At 38.8% G+C, this 21393-nt stretch overlaps 1 protein-coding gene across 2 annotated transcripts; it reads left to right on the top strand.

Moving 5' to 3' along the window:
* The first annotated feature begins 1170 nt into the window (after nucleotides 1-1170).
* Nucleotides 1171-17174, top strand: LOC137024793 (tripartite motif-containing protein 16-like). Of its 2 annotated transcripts, XM_067392674.1 has the most exons (6): nucleotides 1171-1921; nucleotides 5392-5487; nucleotides 5574-5807; nucleotides 6721-6880; nucleotides 9470-9511; nucleotides 14992-17174. In XM_067392674.1, the coding sequence occupies exons 1-6, from the start codon at nucleotides 1352-1354 to the stop codon at nucleotides 15525-15527; spliced, it is 1638 nt and encodes a 545-aa protein (XP_067248775.1). In that variant the 5' UTR covers nucleotides 1171-1351; the 3' UTR covers nucleotides 15528-17174. The 2 variants fall into 2 exon arrangements, with proteins under 2 accessions (XP_067248775.1, XP_067248776.1); XM_067392675.1 differs by lacking the exon at nucleotides 9470-9511.
* Nucleotides 17175-21393: the final 4219 nt, after the last annotated feature.

Below are 21393 nucleotides of genomic sequence, written 5' to 3'. Positions count from 1 at the left end.
CAGTGCTACCTGAGCTGCAGTGGTGGTCATCTGTTCCGCCATGGAGGTCTTCAAACCAATCTGAGCTGCAATGGTAGTCGGCTGCTCCGCCATGGGGGTCTTCAAGCTCGTCTGAGCTACAGTGGTGGTCATCTTCCCCGCCGTGGGGGTCTTCAAGTCTGTTGCCCTGATCGTCTGTCCAGCCTTCTTCGCCCTGGTCGTCTGCCATGTTTCAGTTTCCAGGCCGTCTTCCTTTCCATGGACCTGGCCCTCCATCCCGCCCCCTGTTCCGCCTCTGCTCCACCTCCCTCCAAGATTTACAGGTGTCTGGAAGCCACTCCTTCTGTCACGTTTCTGCCCACTGCTGCTTCCTTCTACTCATTAACCTTTGTTCTACCTTTTCTCCATGTTCCTCGTCTTTGCCTAGCCTTGCCTGTGTTTTGACCCTGGACTGTTTTCTTGTTTGATGATCGTTTGCTGCCTGCCTTAGCCTGTGTTTGGATTACTCTTTTGCCTGTATGACCTACTGCCTGTACGACTACACTATCCTGTAATTAAAGCCTGCATGTGGATCTCCAACTCTGTTGTCCCGTCCAATACATCCCAAACCTTCTGTGGACATGTATTGCACTCAATCTTAACACTTAACATCTTAACAGCGCATGTGAGGGATTCTGTAGAGACAAGTTGAGCAACACTCCCCGTTAAAGATCATTGCATTTAAGGAGCTCATCATCCAGGAGATAAACAGGACAGATGTTACAGTTTGTCATGAACTTGTACACTTCCTGCCATGAAGGGTCAGAGCAGTATATTCAAAATTATGGAGGGCATAAAAAGTGCTAGAATATTATACATTTGTTGAATTAAATCTAGGGTGTACTCATTTCTGAAATCCTTAATTTAAACAAAATTGGCTAATTTACTTATTTTAAGGCTATTAATGATATATTTCTCAGTTTTCATTATGTATACATTTTAGTTTTTCCATCTTTCCATGAATTGTATTAGTGATCACAAAGAAAATACATCTTTTATATTTGTTCAGAGGGGGTGTACTCATTTATGCTGTGCACCGTATATATTCATGTTCCCCCTCACCTTGAAAATATTTTGTGCACAATTGTGAGACTATTGGATCACAAAGACTGTCAATGAACACCATTGCACTGAAGTGTTATTGTGACTAAGCTATTTTTTTTCCTGTATGGGACCATTATTACCATCACACGTCATCACACTGCTTTACAGACACGGCTGTTTTGCACACGTCACTCAAACACACAACCAGGAAAAGTTTTAGTTCAGAGAAACTGAAACTGAAGTGTACTTGAGCTGTTGTGTGTTTGTGTCTTTGTATTCTTGCAGTAAAATGGCAGTAGCCAGATTTTCTCAGGATGAGTTCCTGTGTCCAGTGTGTCAGGAAGTCCTGAAGGATCCAGTGGCCATTCCCTGTGGACACAGTTACTGTAAGATCTGTATTACAGGCTGCTGGGATCAGGAGGATCAGATGAGAGTCTACAGCTGCCCTCAGTGCAGACAGACCTTCAGTCCAAGACCTGCTTTAGCAAAAAACACCATGCTGGCTGAAGTGGTGGAGAAACTGAAGAAGAGAAAACTTCCTGCTGACTGTTACGCTGGAGCTGGAGATGTGCAGTGTGACGTCTGTACTGGAAGAAAATACAAAGCCCTCAAGTCCTGTCTGGTGTGTCTGAACTCTTACTGTCAGGATCACCTTGATCAACATGAGAATTTCTTTAAAAGAAAGAGACACAATCTGACTGAAGCCACTGGACGACTGCAGGAGATGATCTGCCAGAAACACGACAAGATCCTTGAGGTTTTCTGCCACACTGATCAGAAGTGTATATGTGTGCTGTGTATAGATGAACATAAAAACCACGACACTGTATCAGCTGCAGCACAGAGGACAGAGAAACAGGTATGATCTTAAAGGGGTCCCATTATGCTCATTTATAGGTTCATACATTTATTCATGGGGTCTACTAGAATACATTTACATCATTTAATGTCTATTTTCACTCTCTCTCTGAACACTGTTTTTGTTTCAGTTTCTTTAAAACCCACCTTCTGAAAATTCTGATTGAGTCTGCTCTGATTGGTCAGCCGTTCTGTTGTGATTAGTCTATTGCTTAGAGCATGTGTCAGAAATGTTACTTTGTCTTAAAGGGGTCATGAACTGAGAAAACAAATTTTCCTTGAGCTTTTGATATAAGTGGCCATCCTACTATAAAAAATATCCTGTAAGTTTTAGAACTGAATACGTATTTGTTAGTCAAAAAACAGCTTTTATTGTTACCAAGCCCAGCGACCGACTCATCCTGGAATGTGCCTATACAGTAGTTGAAAGGCGCCTCTGCAGAAGAAAATCAACACCTACTTCACAATTGCAACTTTGGCCCCACCCACTGGCATTAGTGAGATGAGGAAGTGAGAAGAGCACAGGATCACTTACTGGACTAAAAATAACACATTCCAAAGGATCCTAATGCAAAGAATGTGGTTTATTTATTTTCAACAATGTCAATGTCTCAGTTGACCATTATTTATTTTTTATGCAGTACATTTCACTGTGGATTTTTTGTTAAATCTGTTATTTAAACTCTGAATAAATTATAAATAGAAAGCGATCAAAGTATGCTCCTTTTACAATCACTGGAGCTGTCAATCAAACAGTGCAAGTTTATCAGTGGGTCCGGGCTTTTGCCAAAACTCCCGTAATAATCACTGAATCTCTTATTTACACTGTGTTTGCACTGTTAGTTATGAAAGCATTCGTTAGTGTGCAGAAATGGAGTTGCAATCACAAGATCACTGCATTCATGTCTGTGATCGGATATAATGCTCATCACAATGCTATTTCAAATGCAAAGCTGTTCACAGCAGTGGGCATTTACACTGAAGTCTCACAGCAGACACGCCCCTTAAAAGAGCGTTCAAATCAGAGGGCTAAAATCAGGGTAGGAAAAAATGCCTTTTATTTCTAAAATATCACAAGTCACTGGGCGGTGTAGTGACTGCTGCTTATATATGCTTGATTTGAGCTGATTTGCAGGTTAACAAGCTCGCTGATAGGTCGGGCTGTGATCCATTCAAATTGCCTATAATTTGCTGACGTTTGTTCATATCAGATACACATTGTGTAAGTAACAATAAAGCTCACTATTCTTCTCCCAGTTCACCGGTCACATGTATTTCGGTACAATTGGATGAATTTATGTGCTGTAGCCCATAAATTCAACTGACAGGACTCTTTGAACTAAAGCGCAAACAAAGCACAAACAAACAAGGCGGCACCCATCTCGCGTTATAGATTAAGATCAAGATCATGATGTAGGTTTTTTTTTAAATGAAAAAACACTCACTTGCAAATATATGAGAATCGCAATATCAGATAGTTGATGACATGGTGAGAAAAGCGATACATCTATCATACAGTGTGGCCACGGCATGTCACAATCATGACGCGTATGGAATCAATAAAGGAAACTATTCTAATAGTGGCCTTAACTCTGGGAGGTCAGCCAGAATATTTTAAACTTATGTGTGAATGGGTTCATTTAATTTTAATTAAATTTAATTAAAAATATCCATTTTCAAAGAAAGTCATTGGGTGACCGAGTTGTTGTCAGCTCATGTTGCATGTAACTGTTGTGGATCAATTATGTAGTGTCACGTAGTGTGAACACAAAGAATTCAAGACTCCACAGCAAGTCATGTAGTGATGCAATGTAGTCATGAACAGCACAGCGATCTGCCAATGTTTAAAGTCCTGTAGTGTAAACCTGGCATAAAAAAACTCAAGACTACAATGGAGGCATTTCAGGGACTTCAGAAACAGTAAAGGCCCTTTCACACCGGACGGGTAACGGAAAAGCGAAACGAAAAAGCTAATAGTTCGAGTGCGAATAGTTTGCGTCAAAACCATTCACATCAGCCGCAACGCGAATTTGCGACGTTTGTGCTCTGAAAGATTCCAAAACATTCGCGGTGACAGCTGAATGAAAAAAAAAAAAAAAAAAAATATAATATATATATATATATATATATATATATATATATATATATATATATTTCAACAAAATAATCTTCATCCTGTTGGAAAGGTTGCTCAGTTTAACTGCTCAGGACAAACAACACAGGCACGTCATCATCCAGTGAAGATGAGCTTTTCATTTTTTTTCAAAGACCGACAAGAAGTTTTTGGGTGCACCCAGTCTCAACAACAACTCATTCACTTTCCATAGTCACGGACACAATTTAGGTTTAAAAAAAAAATCAACAAGTTTTACCTCAGAAGTTGTTATCCTTGTCTATAGCCTACAGCGATTTGCATGTACTCCCACAGGAGCTGTAATCTTGTGAGAAATGCGATACCTGTCAAAGGTTAATGTTGATTGAATAGCTAATGACATCTAATGGACATTTTGTTTATAGAAAAGAAACCCACTCACATAAACTGCGAGTAGCCCAGGCTAAATAGGCTTCTGTCTAAGATAAGAAAACCTTTATTTGTCCCACAATGGGGAAATTGTATGCCTATGGACTACAGATAGAAGTTTAACTACTAGACATATAGTTTAAATAAACATTCACAAGGTAGTTTTCTATTGTAAATGCGTCGACACACAAGCTATCAGATGATCCGTCATTGTTGCTGTGACATCACCTTTGTTTCCTTGTATTTGATTGGTTGAAGCCTTTTCTGTCGCCTCGAATGTGAAAAAAAATCGACATTGAAGCGAAAAAAATAAGCGTTGTTTTTTAGCAGCAGCAAATTCGCGTTCGGTGTGGAAGCACTCATTACACAAACAGCTGATCAAAAAACAAAACCTTTGCGTGTCAAAATCGCGTCCAGTGTGAAAGGACCTTAATGTTGTTATAGAGAATAACTCCCGCTGGAGGGACTTTGTGCTGTGCAGAGCTTTTCATGCTCAAACAGCAACATTACACACTAAAGAAAGATGATCATGGACACAAGCATAATAGGACCCATTTAAACCAGTAGTTCACCAAGAAAAAAAAAAAGTACATTCATCATTTACTCCTTTTAGTCCAAACGGGCATGGCTTTCTTTTTTCTGAGGAACACATATGATATATATCTGTCTATCTATAGAAGACAGATATCTGTCCATCTGTCCATAACCCAGGCTGGGAGACCAGCTAAAACCAGCTACATCCAGCTTAAACCATCTAAGACCAGCCAACCAGCTTAGGCTGGTTTTAGCAGGATTATTTAGCAGGAAAGGCTAGCACTTGTGAATGAACTTATAACCTTACTAGGCAAGATCTTTAACTCCTCATTCTAACCACTTCACTGATATTGGATTCATATTTGTCTACTTGATGATTTTTGTGATGTTTCTCCTGTTATTGGTTTGTCCTTTAGCACCAGTTGAAGAACACACAGAGGTCATTTCAGCAGAGGATCCAGCAGAGAGAGAAAGATCTTCAGCAGCTGACAGAGGCTGTGGAGTCTCATAAGGTGAGTCTGGAGAAGAAGAGAAGTTTGAGAAGTCTCAGTCAGGACTCACTGAAGCCACTGTGTGATTGTGATGTGTGTCCTAACAGCGCTCTGTAGAAACAGCAGTGGAGGACAGTGAGAGGATCTTCACTGAGCTCATCCGCTCCATTGAGAGAAGCCGCTCTGAGGTCACACAGTGGATCAGAGATCAGGAAAAGACTGCAGTGAGTCAAGCTGAAGGACGACTGGAGCAACTGGAGCAGGAGATCAATGATCTGAGGAGGAGAGATGCTGAGCTGGAGCAGCTTTTAAACACACAAGATCACATCCATTTCCTGCAGGTAACAGAGATCTAGAAGAACAGGATCATAGTGGACTTGAGCAAGAGACTCACAGAGAAACATTTCATGAGAGCAGAATGAGCCATTGACTGAAATGTTGATCTGTGTGTTCGGTTATTATATAATCATCAGTCAGACTCTCATCTGATCATCTTCTTTTGAAAGAGACACACTTAGAAATGCGGTTCAGCTCTGGAAAATCTCTTAGGAAACATTTTTCTGAAAAAAATATTGACCTTCCAGACAGAAACAGCTCAAAACTTCACTAATATTTAAACGTGAACCTGATTGTGCCAGCTTAACCTAGTTTACCCATCATCTCTTTACTTATCTTTTTACAATCTTTTGTTTACCAAAATCAGATAATCTTCAAACCTGTTGAAACATTTTATAATTTTAATAACAATTTGCCAGTAACACATTAAGGAATTTTACAGTGAAGTCCTCAAACAGGAAGTGAGGCTGTATATTAGCGATGGTTCAGTGTATTTAAACCACAACACCTGACCTTGGGTTTGTGTCCAAGGAGTCCTTGTGATTTGTAGAGCCACTAACTGCTCAAAAGATATAAATCATGGCCAGTCTACTCTTTGCCTTTGAACTGCTTTTCCTGATCAAACTATGCAACCCTGCCATGTGATTCACTTGATGCACTTGATCTGTTACATTTATGTTTTTGCAAGATGTTTGATCATCAAGTGTTTAAAAAGTTCACATATGGTGTCAGTGTCAAACACTTGAACTTATAGCTCTAACATGATATAATGAATATGAGAAGAATGAAGCTGATGATGTGAAAGTGCAGGATTGAGGAGAGTTACTAAAGATCAACAAGAGCTGCTCAAATCTGACAGTAGTGCAGGTTATTGGCTGAAGTGTGGAGGTGATGATCTTTGATTTCTGTTTTCTGTAGAGTTTCCAGTCTCTCTCAGCTCCTCCTGAATCTACAGACATAAATGACGATCCCTTCAGTTCTCTCTCCTCTTTTGATGACGTGACAGAATCTGTCCATCAACTGAGAGACAAACTGGAGGATTTCTGCAAAGAGGAGCTCAAGAAGTTCTCTGACAGAGGTAAAGTCTTGGAGCCTAATGTGTAAATCTTGATGTATAAGTATTTTACACGCACATATCAGGATTTATAAAAAATAAACTTTTCGGTTACAACTGTAACCTAGGTTCCCTGAAGAGGGAATGAGACCCTCCATCGAAAATGATGTTGTGGGAAGGCTCTGTGTGATTGTGTCATGAATCACATGTGAAATCAGTCCAAAGGTGTGATGAGACGTCAGAAGCGGGTAACGTCATGACCAGGAAACTATATTGTATGTTCAAACAGTGAAACGTTAGCTTTAAAGTCTGCAGTAAGTTGACAAGCATGCTGGAAGTATGGCAGGTCTACGCAAAGTCTTGTTCCCTTTTCAAGGAACCTAGGTTACAGTTGTAATTGAGATGTTGAAACATCTTGAAGAGACACTCCGGACAAGAGAGCTTTAGAGGCAGCCATACTTCTAGTAAAGTGGGCTTGGACTGATATAGGGGAAGGCTGCCGGGCCGACTCGTAAGCAAGTGAAATAGCCTCAAATATCCACTTGCTCATCCTCTGTTTAGATGCTGGGGACCCTTTGCGAGGAGACCCAAAACAGATGAACAATTGTTCCGATTTACGCCACAGGACAGCTCTGTGGACATAAGCATCCAATGCCTGAACAGGGCATAGCAGATTGTTTATTTCCTGGTCTGGATCCCCAAAGGGAGGAGGACAGAAAGCTTGCAGCACAATAGATCTTGCCACATTACTGGGGACCTTAGGAACGTAACCCGGTCTGGGGTGAAGGAATGCCTTTACCATACGAGTCGCAAATTCCAAGCATGGCAGGGCAACCAACAAAGCTTGTAGATCTCTTATTCTTTTAAGAGAAGTAACAGCTAAGAGGAACAACGTCTTCAGAGTCAGGAACTTGACTGGAATCTCTTCAATAGGTTCAAAGGGAGCCGGGGAAAGGCCTTGGAGCACCACGGCCAAATTCCATGCCGGTACTCTGGTTCGTACTGCAGGCCTCAGCCTCAGGGTCCCACGGAGGAAACGTTTAACCAGTGGGTCTCTCCCTAAAGATATACCACCCAGAGGAATGTGGTAAGTAGCTATGGCCACCACATAGACCTTTAAAGTGGATGGGGACAACCCTGCAGTGAATCGCTTTTGCAGAAACTCCAGCACTGTACCAAATGGGCAGTTAACTAGGTCCAACTGATGACCACTGCACCACAAAATGAAAACTCTCTACTTCAAGGCATACGATTTCATCATGGAGGGAGCTCTGGAGTGGAGGATGGTCTTAACAACCTCTGTTGAGAGACCAGTATCCATGAGCTGGGCCTCCTCAGAGGCCAAGCCCACAGGTTCCACAGTTCCCCTGAGTGGAAAACCCCCTGCCATCTAACAGTCTCTGGAACTGTTTCACAGTGAGTGACTGTCCTAGCTTTATCCACTTTATGGTAGAATTACGGATTGAACCTATGGGTGCAGGAGAAAGATGTGCCTGCATCACAACAGAACCCCATACTATGCCCAGAAAAGTGTTTCTCTATGCAGGAGAAAGTACACTTTTTTGGCATTTAACCTCAACCTTTTCATGTAAGTGAGAACGACATCTCAATGCCGAACTGGTTGCTGATGTGACTGAGCTAAAATCAGTCATTCGTCGATGTAGTTCAGAATGCAGATGCCTTGTAGATGCAACGTGCTAGCACTGCATCCACGCATTTGGTGAAAGTGCAGGGTGATAGAGCTAGGCCAAACGGAAGAACTCGATATTGGTACGCTTCGACCCTGAAAGCGAACCTCAGGAACTTCCTGTGTTGAGGAACGATGGATACATGGAAGTATGCATCCTTGAGATCTATCATGAAAAACCAGTCCTTGGACCTGATCTGTGACACAATTTGTCTCAAGGTTAACATCATGAACTTGAGCTTCATAACTGACTAATTCAGATGACGCAGATCCAAAATGGGATGCAATCCCCTGTCCTTCTTTGAAATTATAACATAACGGCTGTAGAAACCAGTTTCTCTGTCAGGAGGAAGTACACATTCTATGGCTCCCTTCTCCAACAAAGTTTTTACTTTATCTCATTTTTTCCTAATGTCTTGTACCATTAATGGTATCTTGTGGATGGAAACATGCATATGGAAATGATATGCAGATGAAGATATGCATAGTAAAACTAAGTGTTGTAAGCTCTATATGGCAAGGCAATTTTATTTGTATAGCACATTTCATACACAATGGTAATTCAAAGTGCTTTACATAAAGAAATATATGTTTATAATGGTATAATGGTATATATGGTTATTTCGGGGAGGGGACAGGGTGGAGAAGCATGAATTCACAATCTTCCGCTGACTGGGTTTTAGAAAAGGCTCAGGTGCTGAAGAATGCATGGTTTTATAAACCTGATAATTTTGTGTTACACTTACATTGCCAGGATGAAATCTCTGTAAAGTTCTATACATGAGGCCAATGGAGATTCATCTGCTGTCAGAAATGATCCTTCATCATCTCATATCATATAAAACATAATGTTAGAACTGTCTTAGAAATGGATAAATGGATCATGACATGATAATCACACTCTTCATGTCTGTTGATTTTCACAGTCACCTTTACCAACATTGGTCCCAGGACCGACTTCCTACAATGTAAGTCATTAAGAAAACAAGCAGAAAACCTCACTGAGTGTGTTCATGTTCTTCCTGTAGAAGGAGAAAGAAAACATCTGTGCTGCGTCTTCTAGAGGGTGCTATGGGGAATGCCTCTGGCGTGACCGGTGTCTGAAGCATGAGTGTAAACATGATGATGAACTTGACATTGGCAGGCGGCAGTCTATGACGTCACTACTGGTGTAACCATGAGTATAAATTGGTACCTGTTAAATACACCATACACGTAATGTCTGAAGGAGACATGCATAGGATTACCTGAAACATTGCAAAGGGATGCAGCATCTTGTTCCCCTTCTCAGGGAACAATGGTTACATGTGTAAGCTGAGACATTCCCTTTCGAAAGGGAACTCACTATGAGGAACGAAATAACCATATCTCCATGCTGAAAGGATGAGTCCCTTATGTATTTGATCTGCCTACATTTTAATGAAAAACCATTGTATGTGTCACCATTGAAAACGGTGTAATAACGCAAGCTGATGGTTAAATGATTACTGTAGAGTACCGTAAGAACTGTTTTTGTGTGCATTTTGTATTTATTTTTTTATTATTATCGTAGTTTTATGTTTTAACAGTTTTCTTCTTTTAAATAAAATGACTAAATTACGTTTAAGTCAAGTCATGCACTTCTCTAAAAACAAAACAAATAAAAAATGTGACAGTATGGTAGATCTCATTTGCGTCACGTCAGCAAATAGCATTCAGTTTGGGCTGTGAAGGGGCATGTAATTGGTGTGATTTACTGAATGAATACACCCATCACTGACCCAGTCGCTGTTTTGAGTCTGAACAAGAGAAAGATCTTGTTCGTGAATGAATTGAATGAACTGGTAGGCTACATCTCGTTTGTGGATGAAATGAATGAGAGTGTACCAGGTAGGTTGGTCATTATGTGTCAATCTCGTTCAACAGAAAGAGGATACAAAGCGCAGTTATAGGTGGGCTACTGTTGGGCTACTCTTGTTAATATATTCATTTTTAACATACAGAGCTCCACGTTTAACATAATCCCAGAGTTATGAATGTGTAAATGTCTGACGAAACAATTAAAATGTTAATTTAGCAAGAAAGCCTTGTGCTTTGGTCATCTAAACCACTTATTAAACTTATTTTATTTCTTTAATGAGTTGGGTCTTGGCACATTTTAATCAAAAGGTTTTTTTGTAACAAGTAAATATGTTCATTAAATTAAGACATAACACATAAGACACTCTTTTTCGCCATCTGCTGGCGTATTTATGTTATATGAGGAAATGGTCACTGAACAAATCAGTGAACAAATCTAAACAAATTATTTTGCTGAACAAACTCAAAATGAATGAATCTCTTGAAAGACTAAAAATTTCAACCACTAAGCTGCACCGAATGTGCACTCGCTGCTACACTAAACACAGTGTGAGCTAGTCTTGACAGTTGCGGTAGCATGGTCGCGTGTTGTTTCCACCAGCACAACACTATGTCTATATGCTTGTTTTACCATCATCAGCTTCTCTTGGTTTCTTTTTATTAATGGATGAATTATGTTAAAATATTCAAAAATCTGAAATATTAAAGGAGGAGAAGCTTAAAACAGTCCTGAAGCCCAGCCCGCCTGCGAGCTATGATGTGAAAATTGGCCCGAAGCCTGGCTTTAGGGGCGTAAATAAGTCGGGCAGTAATACAGGGCTCTAGAACTTATTTCCTCTGCAGGGTCAGTTCACTTTTCAAAATGCAACCGTTCTTCGTCAGAGGAACATCTTCCTCAGAGGAAAAGGTGATGCGCTGCGAGGATAAAAAGCTTACTCCTCATTTAAAAAACAACATGTTTAACACAAAATACTTCTCGATTCACGAAAAATACTATTTTTTTTTTCTCACTATGGGCCACAAGAGAAATATTAAGAAAATAAATTAGATTCATCTCTAATTGTCTCTAAGAGAATATGTGCCGTTAGATGCTGTCAGATGCCAAAAGTTCGTCAGTTTTTACTTTCAGTTTCTGTAGTGAATAATGGACTGCTGTTTGAGACTTCTTCACCTGCATAACTCTCACGAAAAGTTTGCACATTGTTTGTGTGATATCCACTGGCTTGCCTTCATGGTTTAAAATTGAAATATTTTCAATATTGCGATGTGGCATTTTTCTTTATCACCAGTTGCTCGCAAAATGATGGACACTGATTCACATATCGTCCATGTCATAATAAAATTAGTTGATTTATTAAATTAGTAAATAAGCAACAAGCAAACTTAAACTTGTTTGCTTTACATTTCTGCAAATAATTTGCTGATGCAGGTACAAAAAGATGTTTTGTACCTGCAAAAAAAAAATATATATATATATATATATATATATATATTTTGCCCCCCTACCTCGAGAGTCAAATGTCTCCCATGACCAGGGGTGTGGCACTCTTAGCTCATTGCAGATAATGGAGTAAAATGAGAAGATTGTACCTCTCCTTGGTTTCAAATGGATTACATAAACTGAGAATTATTTGGTTTTGATTTGACTTCATTTAAAAGTAAACATTCCAAGCATTATGTAGACATACACTGTCCGGCCAAAAAAAATGTTGCTGTTTGGATTTTAATAGACAAACACTTAATAGTCTATGAATAGATCATTATTGCAGTGATTATTATGTTTGTAGCATGTTATATTCTCGGCAACCATTCTTTTAACCCTAAAATATGGAGTGTGTAGCTTTTTATTTCTTAAACAATCATGTATCATGATGTATCATGGCCATATTCCAGGATGACAACGCCAAGATTCATCAGGGTTAAAATTGTGAAAGAATGGTTGGGAGGGAGCATGAAGAATTATTTTCACACATGAATTGGCACCTCTGAGTCCTGACCTTAATCCTCTGGAGTCTGATTTGGGGCCCTGGAGAAGTTTTGACATACCTTGACATTTGTGCTTTTTTCAGTTGTTCATAAACATATTAATGGAAAAGGTGTCACTACACTGTATTCAGCACAAACTAGGCTACAATAATATGTGAGGAACATGTATGTACGTTTGTGTTTTTGAGGGAACATTTCTGCGTGGTTATTGAAAAAACAAAAACTTAAGTCACTGAAATAAGGCCAAAAAATAATATTAAATCTGTGTTCACAAGACTTCTGGGCATTGGAGGTAAAAAATAATGTAAAATAAGCCTGCCTACTCGTTCATATAAAACAATATTTAAATTTTGTAAGACACTTTTTGTCAAGACACACAGTATATATGGAGGTGTGAATCTTCATGAATAATGCTGTAATTCACACCTGAGAAGACAAAGCCCGCATAATAATGAGCCCTTTCAGTCAGGTAGGCTATGTGAAAAAAACCCTCTGTCAGCTGTATTAACGTTAATATAATGTCCACTCTTGACAGAAAACATGATTTTTGTGATCTCATGCATGCACGTATAATTGCACATCATGTGAAGAAAATTTTGTATAGGCCTATGTTAAATTACAGTACCAGTCAAAAGATTGAACGCATTACTATTATAATGTTTCTAAAAGAAGTCTCATGCTCATCATGCTGTATATCAAAAAATACAGAAAAACAGCAATACTGTGAAATTTTATTACAATTTAAAATAATGTTTTTCTATTTTAATATACAGTAAAATATAACGTATTTCTGTGATGCAAAGCGTCTGAACATTCCTACCTCTGTGGCATTTCATATAGCCTTTTAGCTTAAAAGCATGCACATTTGGAGAAATATTGATGGATTCTCATATGTTTATGTCAATTTTCTATACAGAGGAGTAATATTTATTCGATATTTATTGTAATAACTATGAGCGCTCGATACTGTGATTTCATCTCATACTTGCAGCCGGAGGGTGCTCTGTACACCTTTAGTCCACAAATGACTCAGTGAAGAACAGGCATACCATGTGACATTCCAGGAACTAACAGAGGTTTTCAGAGATCTTTATAATCATGGCTATAACATGCAGATAGACACTTCTGAAGATAATAAATACATGATTGCAACGATGTATACATGTATTGCCTCAGAATTCATGTCTGAATAGCGCTGGCTCTGTGGGCGTGGCTGCATTAGTGGATAATGAGCTGACTCACGGACGTCTGACACGTCTCTCTTTTCATACATATGACATAAACAGAGAATTTTTGTTTTCAGTTTGACTTATATGATTTAAAACCTCACATTTCAATGTTTCTTAAGACATAAGTCTCATTTTTGTGTCATTAGTATTCACTAAGTTACAGTTCATTTTTGGACTTTGTTCAGAGGGAGACGACAGATCATGTCATGTTAGTTTTCTTTATTTTGCAAAAAGCACAACATTTTGTTTTTACTCTAAGTGTACACAAATAAAATAAGACATTCTATAGTTTCAATTTATATATTACTTCTGTCTCTATAACAAAAACTGACGGAGTATTTTAAGTCTGTTTTGCTGCAATGTGAAAAAAATCCTACAAAACGCTCCAACGGGTTTTCTGACTCAAGAGGGTTAACCTCAGTGAAAGTCTTTGGGATGTGCTGGAGGAAACTTCACAGACTCCTCATCTCTTGCATTGTCAATACAAGATCTTTACAAGATCTTTACCATCGCTGGCATGATCGCTGACCCCAGGGTGTTAAGTCAACAAGAGGAGCCAAAAAAGGAAAACTTACTGTTTGACTCATCCATGCTTTTCCTTCAACCCCCACAATCAAAACTGCCTCACCGTAATGCCGACCACAGGACTCGACCCATGGTGTTCAACTCTCAACTCTCATCCCTTAAGAGAGAGTCAAGCCCAGGTGGAACCCATTACAGAAAAGAACCATATGAGAACAGACACAAATGTGTCACTATGAGTGCCTTAAACTCCCTCTAGAGGCGAACACCCTTGTGCAACACTAACTACTCTCCCTCAGGAGATAGCAGAAAAGAAAAAGCTCTTTAACTGTCTCTTCTAGTCTTGTGAATACATCATATCTAGTGCATCCAGCTTGCTCAAAGAGAAGACAGCTTTCCGCTCAATTCGATATTTCAACATCGTTCCACATCCCTCGAGGGACAAGCGAACAGAGCTTTTCATTGAGAAATACTTTCAATGTGCACATATAGGTCCTTCAAGGGCTAAATGTGTGCGCAACTCACTCATGTGCATACAGTCTCCTGAATACAAGAAGGATGATGACGTATTCCACAGGTGCCCTTTTATACTCATGGCCACTCCAGTAATGACGTCATAGGCTGCAGCTTGCCAATGTCAAGTTCATTGTTGTGTTTTCACTTATGCTTCAGACACCGGTCATGCCAGATGCATTCCCCATAGCACCCTCTAGGGGAAGCAGCAGGAGTTCCATTTTGAAAGTGAAAAATGATTTGCACAGGATATCTGGTGAACTGTACTGAAACACTGCTGAAATACTGAACAAAGATTTCAGCTACATTAAAAGATCAGATTCATAATTCCTGATTCTGATGTGTTTTATCTCCTTCAGATTCCCATCACCTCACTCTGGATCTGAACACAGCACATAAACGTCTCCGTCTCTCTGAGAGGAACAGAGTGATTACTGGCACTTTCACAGAGCATTCGTATCCTGATCATCCAGACAGATTTGATGTGTATCTTCAGGTGTTGTGTAGAGAGAGAGTGTGTGGACACTGTTACTGGGAGATTGAGTGGAGCAGTGATGGTGTGTTTGGTGTGTTTATATCAGTGTCATACAAGAGAATCAGCAGGAAGGGACGGGGTAATGAGCGTTTGTTTGGACGTAATGATCAGTCCTGGGGTTTGTTTTGCTCTTCCTCCAGTTACTTATTCAGACACAATAAGACAGAGACTAAACTCCTTGCTGTAGAGTCCATCAGCAGTAGAATAGGAGTGTATGTGGATCACAGTGCAGGAACTCTGTCCTTCTACAGTGTCTCTGGAGACACAATGAACCTCATCCACACAGTCCAGACCACATTCACTCAACCTCTCTATCCTGGATTTAGGGTTGGTCCTGGATCATCAGTGAAACTGTGTTGATTTCACATGGCTGTTCTGTTTTTATGTCTGCATTGGTTCTAGTTTGTCTCCCAGTTATGAATCAGCTAATCATTCTGTGCAAGTGTTTTGTAGTATGTTAACAATTACTTTAAGTATTTAAGCCCTGTGTTTCTTGAGTTCATTGTTTGTGATTGTCAAAAGATTGTCATCTTTTTATGGTTGTGTTAACTCCCAGTGCCTTTCTGTGTTAGATTATTATTAGACTGCTTTCTTGAGTTTCTCTATCTTTGTGCGCTTACTACCGCAACCAGCTATGACAGTTGATGAATCAGAATAAATTGCAGAGCAAACCGTGGTATTAAAATAGTTCCATCCAGACCGTGGGACATAAATACACATTTACCATAAATACATATTTTTTATATATTTATTAAACCATTTCTACAGTTTAAAGCAAGGAGTAATGTTGTCAAAAGTATCGACTTCGATACCAAGTCAATACTAAAATTTAAAAAATGTGACGCTTTAAGCGCTGTTGAGCAGATTCTTAAACACCTCTGATTGGCAATTATGTTCATGTCTGTGATTGGCTACAATGATCAATGCTTTAACCCTCAGGGGTCTGAGGATTTTTGGGACCCTGGAGAAGTTTTGACATGCCCTCACATTTGTGCTTTTTTCAGTTGTTCATAAACTTATTAATGGAAAAAGTGTCATTACACTGTATTCAGCACAAACTAGGCTACAATAATATGTGAGGAACATGTATGTACATGTTTGTGTTTTTGAAGGAATAACGTTTATGCTTGGTTACTGAAAAAACAAAAAACTTAAGTCACTGAAATAAAGCCAAAATATATATATTAAATCTTTGTTCACAAGACGTCTGGGTATTTGAGGTTGTAGACTAGAGTTTTTGCTTCAAAATGAGGTAAAAAATTATGCTGCCTGCTTGTTCATATAAAACAATAGAGAGATTTAAATTTTCTAAAACATCTTTGGTCAAGAAACACAGTATGAGTGGAGGCGTGAACCCTCATGTATAATGGGTGATTCTCACCTGAGAAGACAAAAGAATCACATAATAATGACCTGAAATGACTTGCATATTAATGAGGTCTTTCAGTCAGGTAGGCTATGAAAAAACCCTCTGTGATCATGATTCAAATCTCATCATGGTGTAAATCAAACATACAGAAAAAACAGCAATACTGTGAAATGTTATTGCAATTTAAAATAATGGTATTCTATTATATTCTTTAAAATATAATGTATTTCTGTGATGCAAAGTGTCTGAACAATTATGTTACCTCTATGGCATTTCATATAGGCTTTAGCTTAAAAGCATGCACATTTGGGTAAATATTGATGGATTCTCATGTTTATGTCAATTTTCTATACAGAGGAGTATTTATTCATTATTTATTGTCGTCACTGTGAACGCTGGATACTGTGTTTTCAATTCATACTTGCAGCCGGAGGGTGCTCTGTGCACTTTTAGTCCACAAAAGCCAATGCTAAAGAAGAATAGGCAATCCAGGAACTAACCGAACTAACAGAGGACAGAGATTGCTAACTATGGCTATTCAAAACACTTTTCAAGACAATAAATACACGATTGAGACGATGAATGCATGTATTGACTCAGAATTTGCCTCTGAATAGCGCAAAATAGAGTTTTTTAATAAAAAGAAGGTGCTGCATCTAGATCCTGACCACTTTCCTTTGTGCTGCAACCAGCAACCCTGACAGAAGGACAGACCATAAAAAATAGATCTAGCAGCTGTGAAAGGACTCCCGCTCCAAGGATTACAGCATTGCCAATTCCAATCTAAATATAAAATACTCAGGATCAGTTTAATAATTAATTTAATAATATTTAATATTTTGACAGCCCAAAGGGCTGCAGTCCATATTTCAAAGTGCAAATAAGGGCCGTTAAAGTAGCATTAATGCGAAAAGTGTATTACAGTAGGTGCACCGAAGTTCATTAGGAATACACTAATGTAATAAAACTTCTGATCAGGTACATGTTTTTCTGTTTGCAACCATGCAAAATTGTGAAAAGTGCTATTGAATTAAATTAAACAATAGCCTACCTGATATTCAAAGTGTGAGCAATTGATTAAATAAGGTAAAGGTCATAATTATAAAACTTATTTATGATTATTTTTTGCAACTCAAAACACATTTCCTGTAAACTTTTATCTAGGCCAATACTATTTTTATACTAATCAAGTAGAACTCAAATGCTGTTCATTGAATTGGACATTTTATCATAACAGGTCAATATAGTATTCAACATAAATAAATTACTTAAAAATGTAACCAATGAAATCATTTTATTTGCAAATTTCTCATGATTACTGAGCTTTCTGAGCTGTAGGCAAAAGTTGGGTTTGAAAATTCTGCCCTTACAGCCAATTAGCAGAAACAAACTAGATGTTTCAGTTTATACCTCATGTTTTCTGTGGTTGGCACAAAAAGAAAGTCTCACCTAAAAGATTATATAGCATCATCTAAAAATAATTTGATCATTCTCGGATTTGAAATACATGGTGAGACTTGTGTCTTTAGCTACAATGACTTTCTAGAGTTTCCTTCTGACAAATGTGCCAAAATCTGCAACACAGATTCCCAATAGTGTGCACTCCAGCGAGTTCGGTTGTTTAGCAAAAGTACAGCAAAACCGATTGTTGGTGAGTGTGATGGCATTGGCTTTATGGCATGTTCAAAACATATCAATCATTGTGGTTCAACCAATAGTAGGACGTTGGGGCAGGCCAATGGGGGTCAAGGTTTAGCTTCAGCAGTTAAAGTGTTTTCAAGTCATGTCAGAAAGAATGTATTTATGAGTTAAAATGCACATGAACATCAGCACAACTCATAATTATGAGTTTATGTAACTCTGGATTTCCTTAAGAGTTTCAGAGCTAGGTGCGTGACTGTGAAAAATCATGTCAGAGGCAATGGATGCAGAGTCTGCCTAGTGAAAAAACCCTACCAAAATGTGTTTTAAAATAGGCCTACATTCATTTCACACTAACTAAAAACACATTAATATACAGTAATCAGCATCTGAAGTGGATCAGAAAAGTTCAAAGTTGTCCTAAGAAGAAGGTTTTAGGACAACTTTGATGAAGGTTTTGATCCACTCCAAATGTTGACTATTTACAGACATACTGACACAAATATTTTAATGAAACTTTATTTGCAGTTCTTCTTTATTGCACAATGCATATTTCTTAATAATAAGCCTAAAATGTGTTTAATATCACTAGTAGTAAGGATAGTATTATCACTGTATAATTTAAATGCAAGATATATATATATATCTGCTGTCTGTCTTTCTCCACCAAAGATGATGCCCTCTTGATTCACATCGCTAATCACCTTACGGCGCCCTCTTTAAATACCCAGATCTACTCCGTACTGCCCATTATTGTAGTGATCTTTTCATCAGATCTGGGTATTTAAAGAGGGCGACGTAAGGTGATTAGCGATGTGAATCAAGAGGGCATCATCTTTGGTGGAGAAAGACAGACAGCAGATCCAAAGGAAAAAACACACAAAACAGAGACATTCCTCCATATGCTCTTAGCATATGTAACACCAACTGCGTCACAGTGGCATGAGGAGGCTGTCCAAATTTGAAAGGTTCCTTCAAATGTGTCCTTGATTTCCTGTGAAATTAAGGATACAACAGATGGATCCTTTGCAGCCTTGCCTACCCCAGAATTCATTGTGCACTGGTGACAAATTACACTTTTGAGATGTGATTATATATAGTTTATACTCTATTATATACAGAAATTGACCATGGTGAACACATTTAGGCAGTTTGTGAACCCTGTTTTGGTTTTTAGACAGTACAGATGTTACTGCCACTCATCAAGGGCAGCTGTTCACAGTTGCTAGGTGACAAGAACAGTCCTTCATAGGCTAGACTATCCCATTTTGAGGGATATTCTATCCCAGATGGAGGGCCCCTGCCCTCCATCTGAAGTTCTTTAAAGAAATTCTTCTTTTTGCACCAAACTTCATATCAAACATGCAACTGCCCCAATCGATGGTGTAACCACATTACTGGCCTGAGCTACTAAATCATGTGCTTCTGTTTTACCTGTACCTGTTACACCTGTGGGCGCACGTTTTCTGGCTTCCACCTTCGACAGCAATATCTCCCCTTCATTATCGGTAAAGTTCTTTTTTTTTGTGACATACTTTATACGTTTCTCGGGACAAGTGCTGTGTTGTGGAAAGCATGTGCATACATAAAAGAGGCAAAAGAACTTTCATGAGAAGTTCAAATGCAAGTATAAATACAAATAGTGTAGGCAATTATTAGTGAATGAGACCCATTATATGAAGAATGTTTGCCTTCTGATCACTCAAAATTTGAACGTGGACACAGAACAACATCATATCATATCTCTGCAATAGGAAAGGGAGTTTGCCTAATTAAACAGATAGTTTGCCAAATACAAATATCAAAATCAATAATCAGAAAAAATAAGGATGAAATTCACTGCAAGAGACAATGCAAAACAAACAAAACAAAAGATAGATACAAGCAGAGCTGACCCAAACGTCTGACCCTAGCATGTTACTCCATGACCATTTGACACACTCTCGCTTCAGAAGGCAAAAGCTGAGAAATGGTAAGAAAAAATGTGGGCCTTAATTTGCTATGAACTGGATTGTTCTTATTAAGTCTAGAATCAACCACACTTTGTTACCTGCTTATGTTCATGCCTTGGTTCCCGGCCATTGGCAAGTCCCCTCTAGGTCTCTTCTCAGCTGCTGGGTACAATAGAGGAGTATGTATCTTCTTCTGTTTCACTTAATCATTTGTCTCTGCTCTTCTTGATGGTGCAACTATTTGCTAGTTAGTTATTATGTCAGTGCAGATCCTGGAACTTGAGTCTATTGCTTTTGGACTTCTAGACCTATTTTTCTGTGGGTTGCTGGCTGCCAACATGTTCTACCCCTCCCAACTGTGTGGATTTTAGTGCTTTTTCCCATTTTCTGTTGTTGATGGCTTATGTTAAAATTCTTTTTTTTTATGTTAAAATGCGAAAACTCTTTTTTCTTCAATCCACACTCAAAAACAAACATAAACCCTAATCAAACACTCATGAACCAGCTCATCAAGGTCTTCAGAGTGAGTGTACTTCAGAGTACACTCATTCAATCCCATAATGCACCGCAATAACAAGTTTACAACTGATGTACACTTAACAGCTAGAGAATACCCATAATGCACTGAGGGTTGTGCCAAATGAATAACCGCATCTTCCCAGAAGATGGCGCCAGTTATTTTCCAAACCACTGGTCCAATGTTGCTACAGCATCATACAAGTATAAATTCCATTTTAATTTATTATTAAATTGTTTAAGTAAGGAATAATTGATGATGGGCCGTTGAATTATTAGGGGCGGACTGGCCATCTGGCAGACCAGGGGCCTCATTTATAAAACTTTGCGTAGATTTCATCCTTAAAGTGTGCGTACGCACATAAGGCAGAATTTGTGTACGCACAAAAGTTTTCAGATTTATAAAACCGTACGTACACCAGAACCTGCGCAACGTTCACTTTATAAATCACAATTATCTGAATATTGTGCGCAGGTGCACGTGCTTATAGCTTACCCCAATCTCCTCCCGAAATAACCATATTTGGAGGTTAAGACCACCTATTTTGAATATGTATGATCTCCCTGCATATTAATACGACCGATAATTGTTATTGATCTGTTTGGCTAAAAATGGAAGAACAGAAACGAAAAGCAAAAAAAAAGAAACTTCACCGACTGCGAGATGGAGGTACTGCTGTCTGAGGTGGAGGGCCGAAAAAAAGTTTTATTTGGTGGGATCTCTGCAGGCATTTCAAATAAAAGAAAG

Source organism: Chanodichthys erythropterus, chromosome 8 (genome assembly GCF_024489055.1).
Source record: "Chanodichthys erythropterus isolate Z2021 chromosome 8, ASM2448905v1, whole genome shotgun sequence".
Lineage (NCBI taxonomy): Eukaryota > Metazoa > Chordata > Actinopteri > Cypriniformes > Xenocyprididae > Chanodichthys > Chanodichthys erythropterus.
The sequence above is the reverse complement of the archived record's forward strand: the minus strand, read 5'-3'. Positions and strand labels throughout refer to the sequence as shown.

Coding starts and splice junctions, on each gene's coding strand:
- LOC137024793 (XM_067392674.1), top strand. CDS start 1,352: ATGGCAGTAGCCAGATTTTCTCAGGATGAGTTCCTGTGTCCAGTGTGT. Junction 5,488..5,573: donor AGGCTGTGGAGTCTCATAAG/GTGAGTCTGGAG, acceptor GTGTCCTAACAG/CGCTCTGTAGAAACAGCAGT. Junction 6,881..9,469: donor CAAGAAGTTCTCTGACAGAG/GTAAAGTCTTGG, acceptor TGATTTTCACAG/TCACCTTTACCAACATTGGT.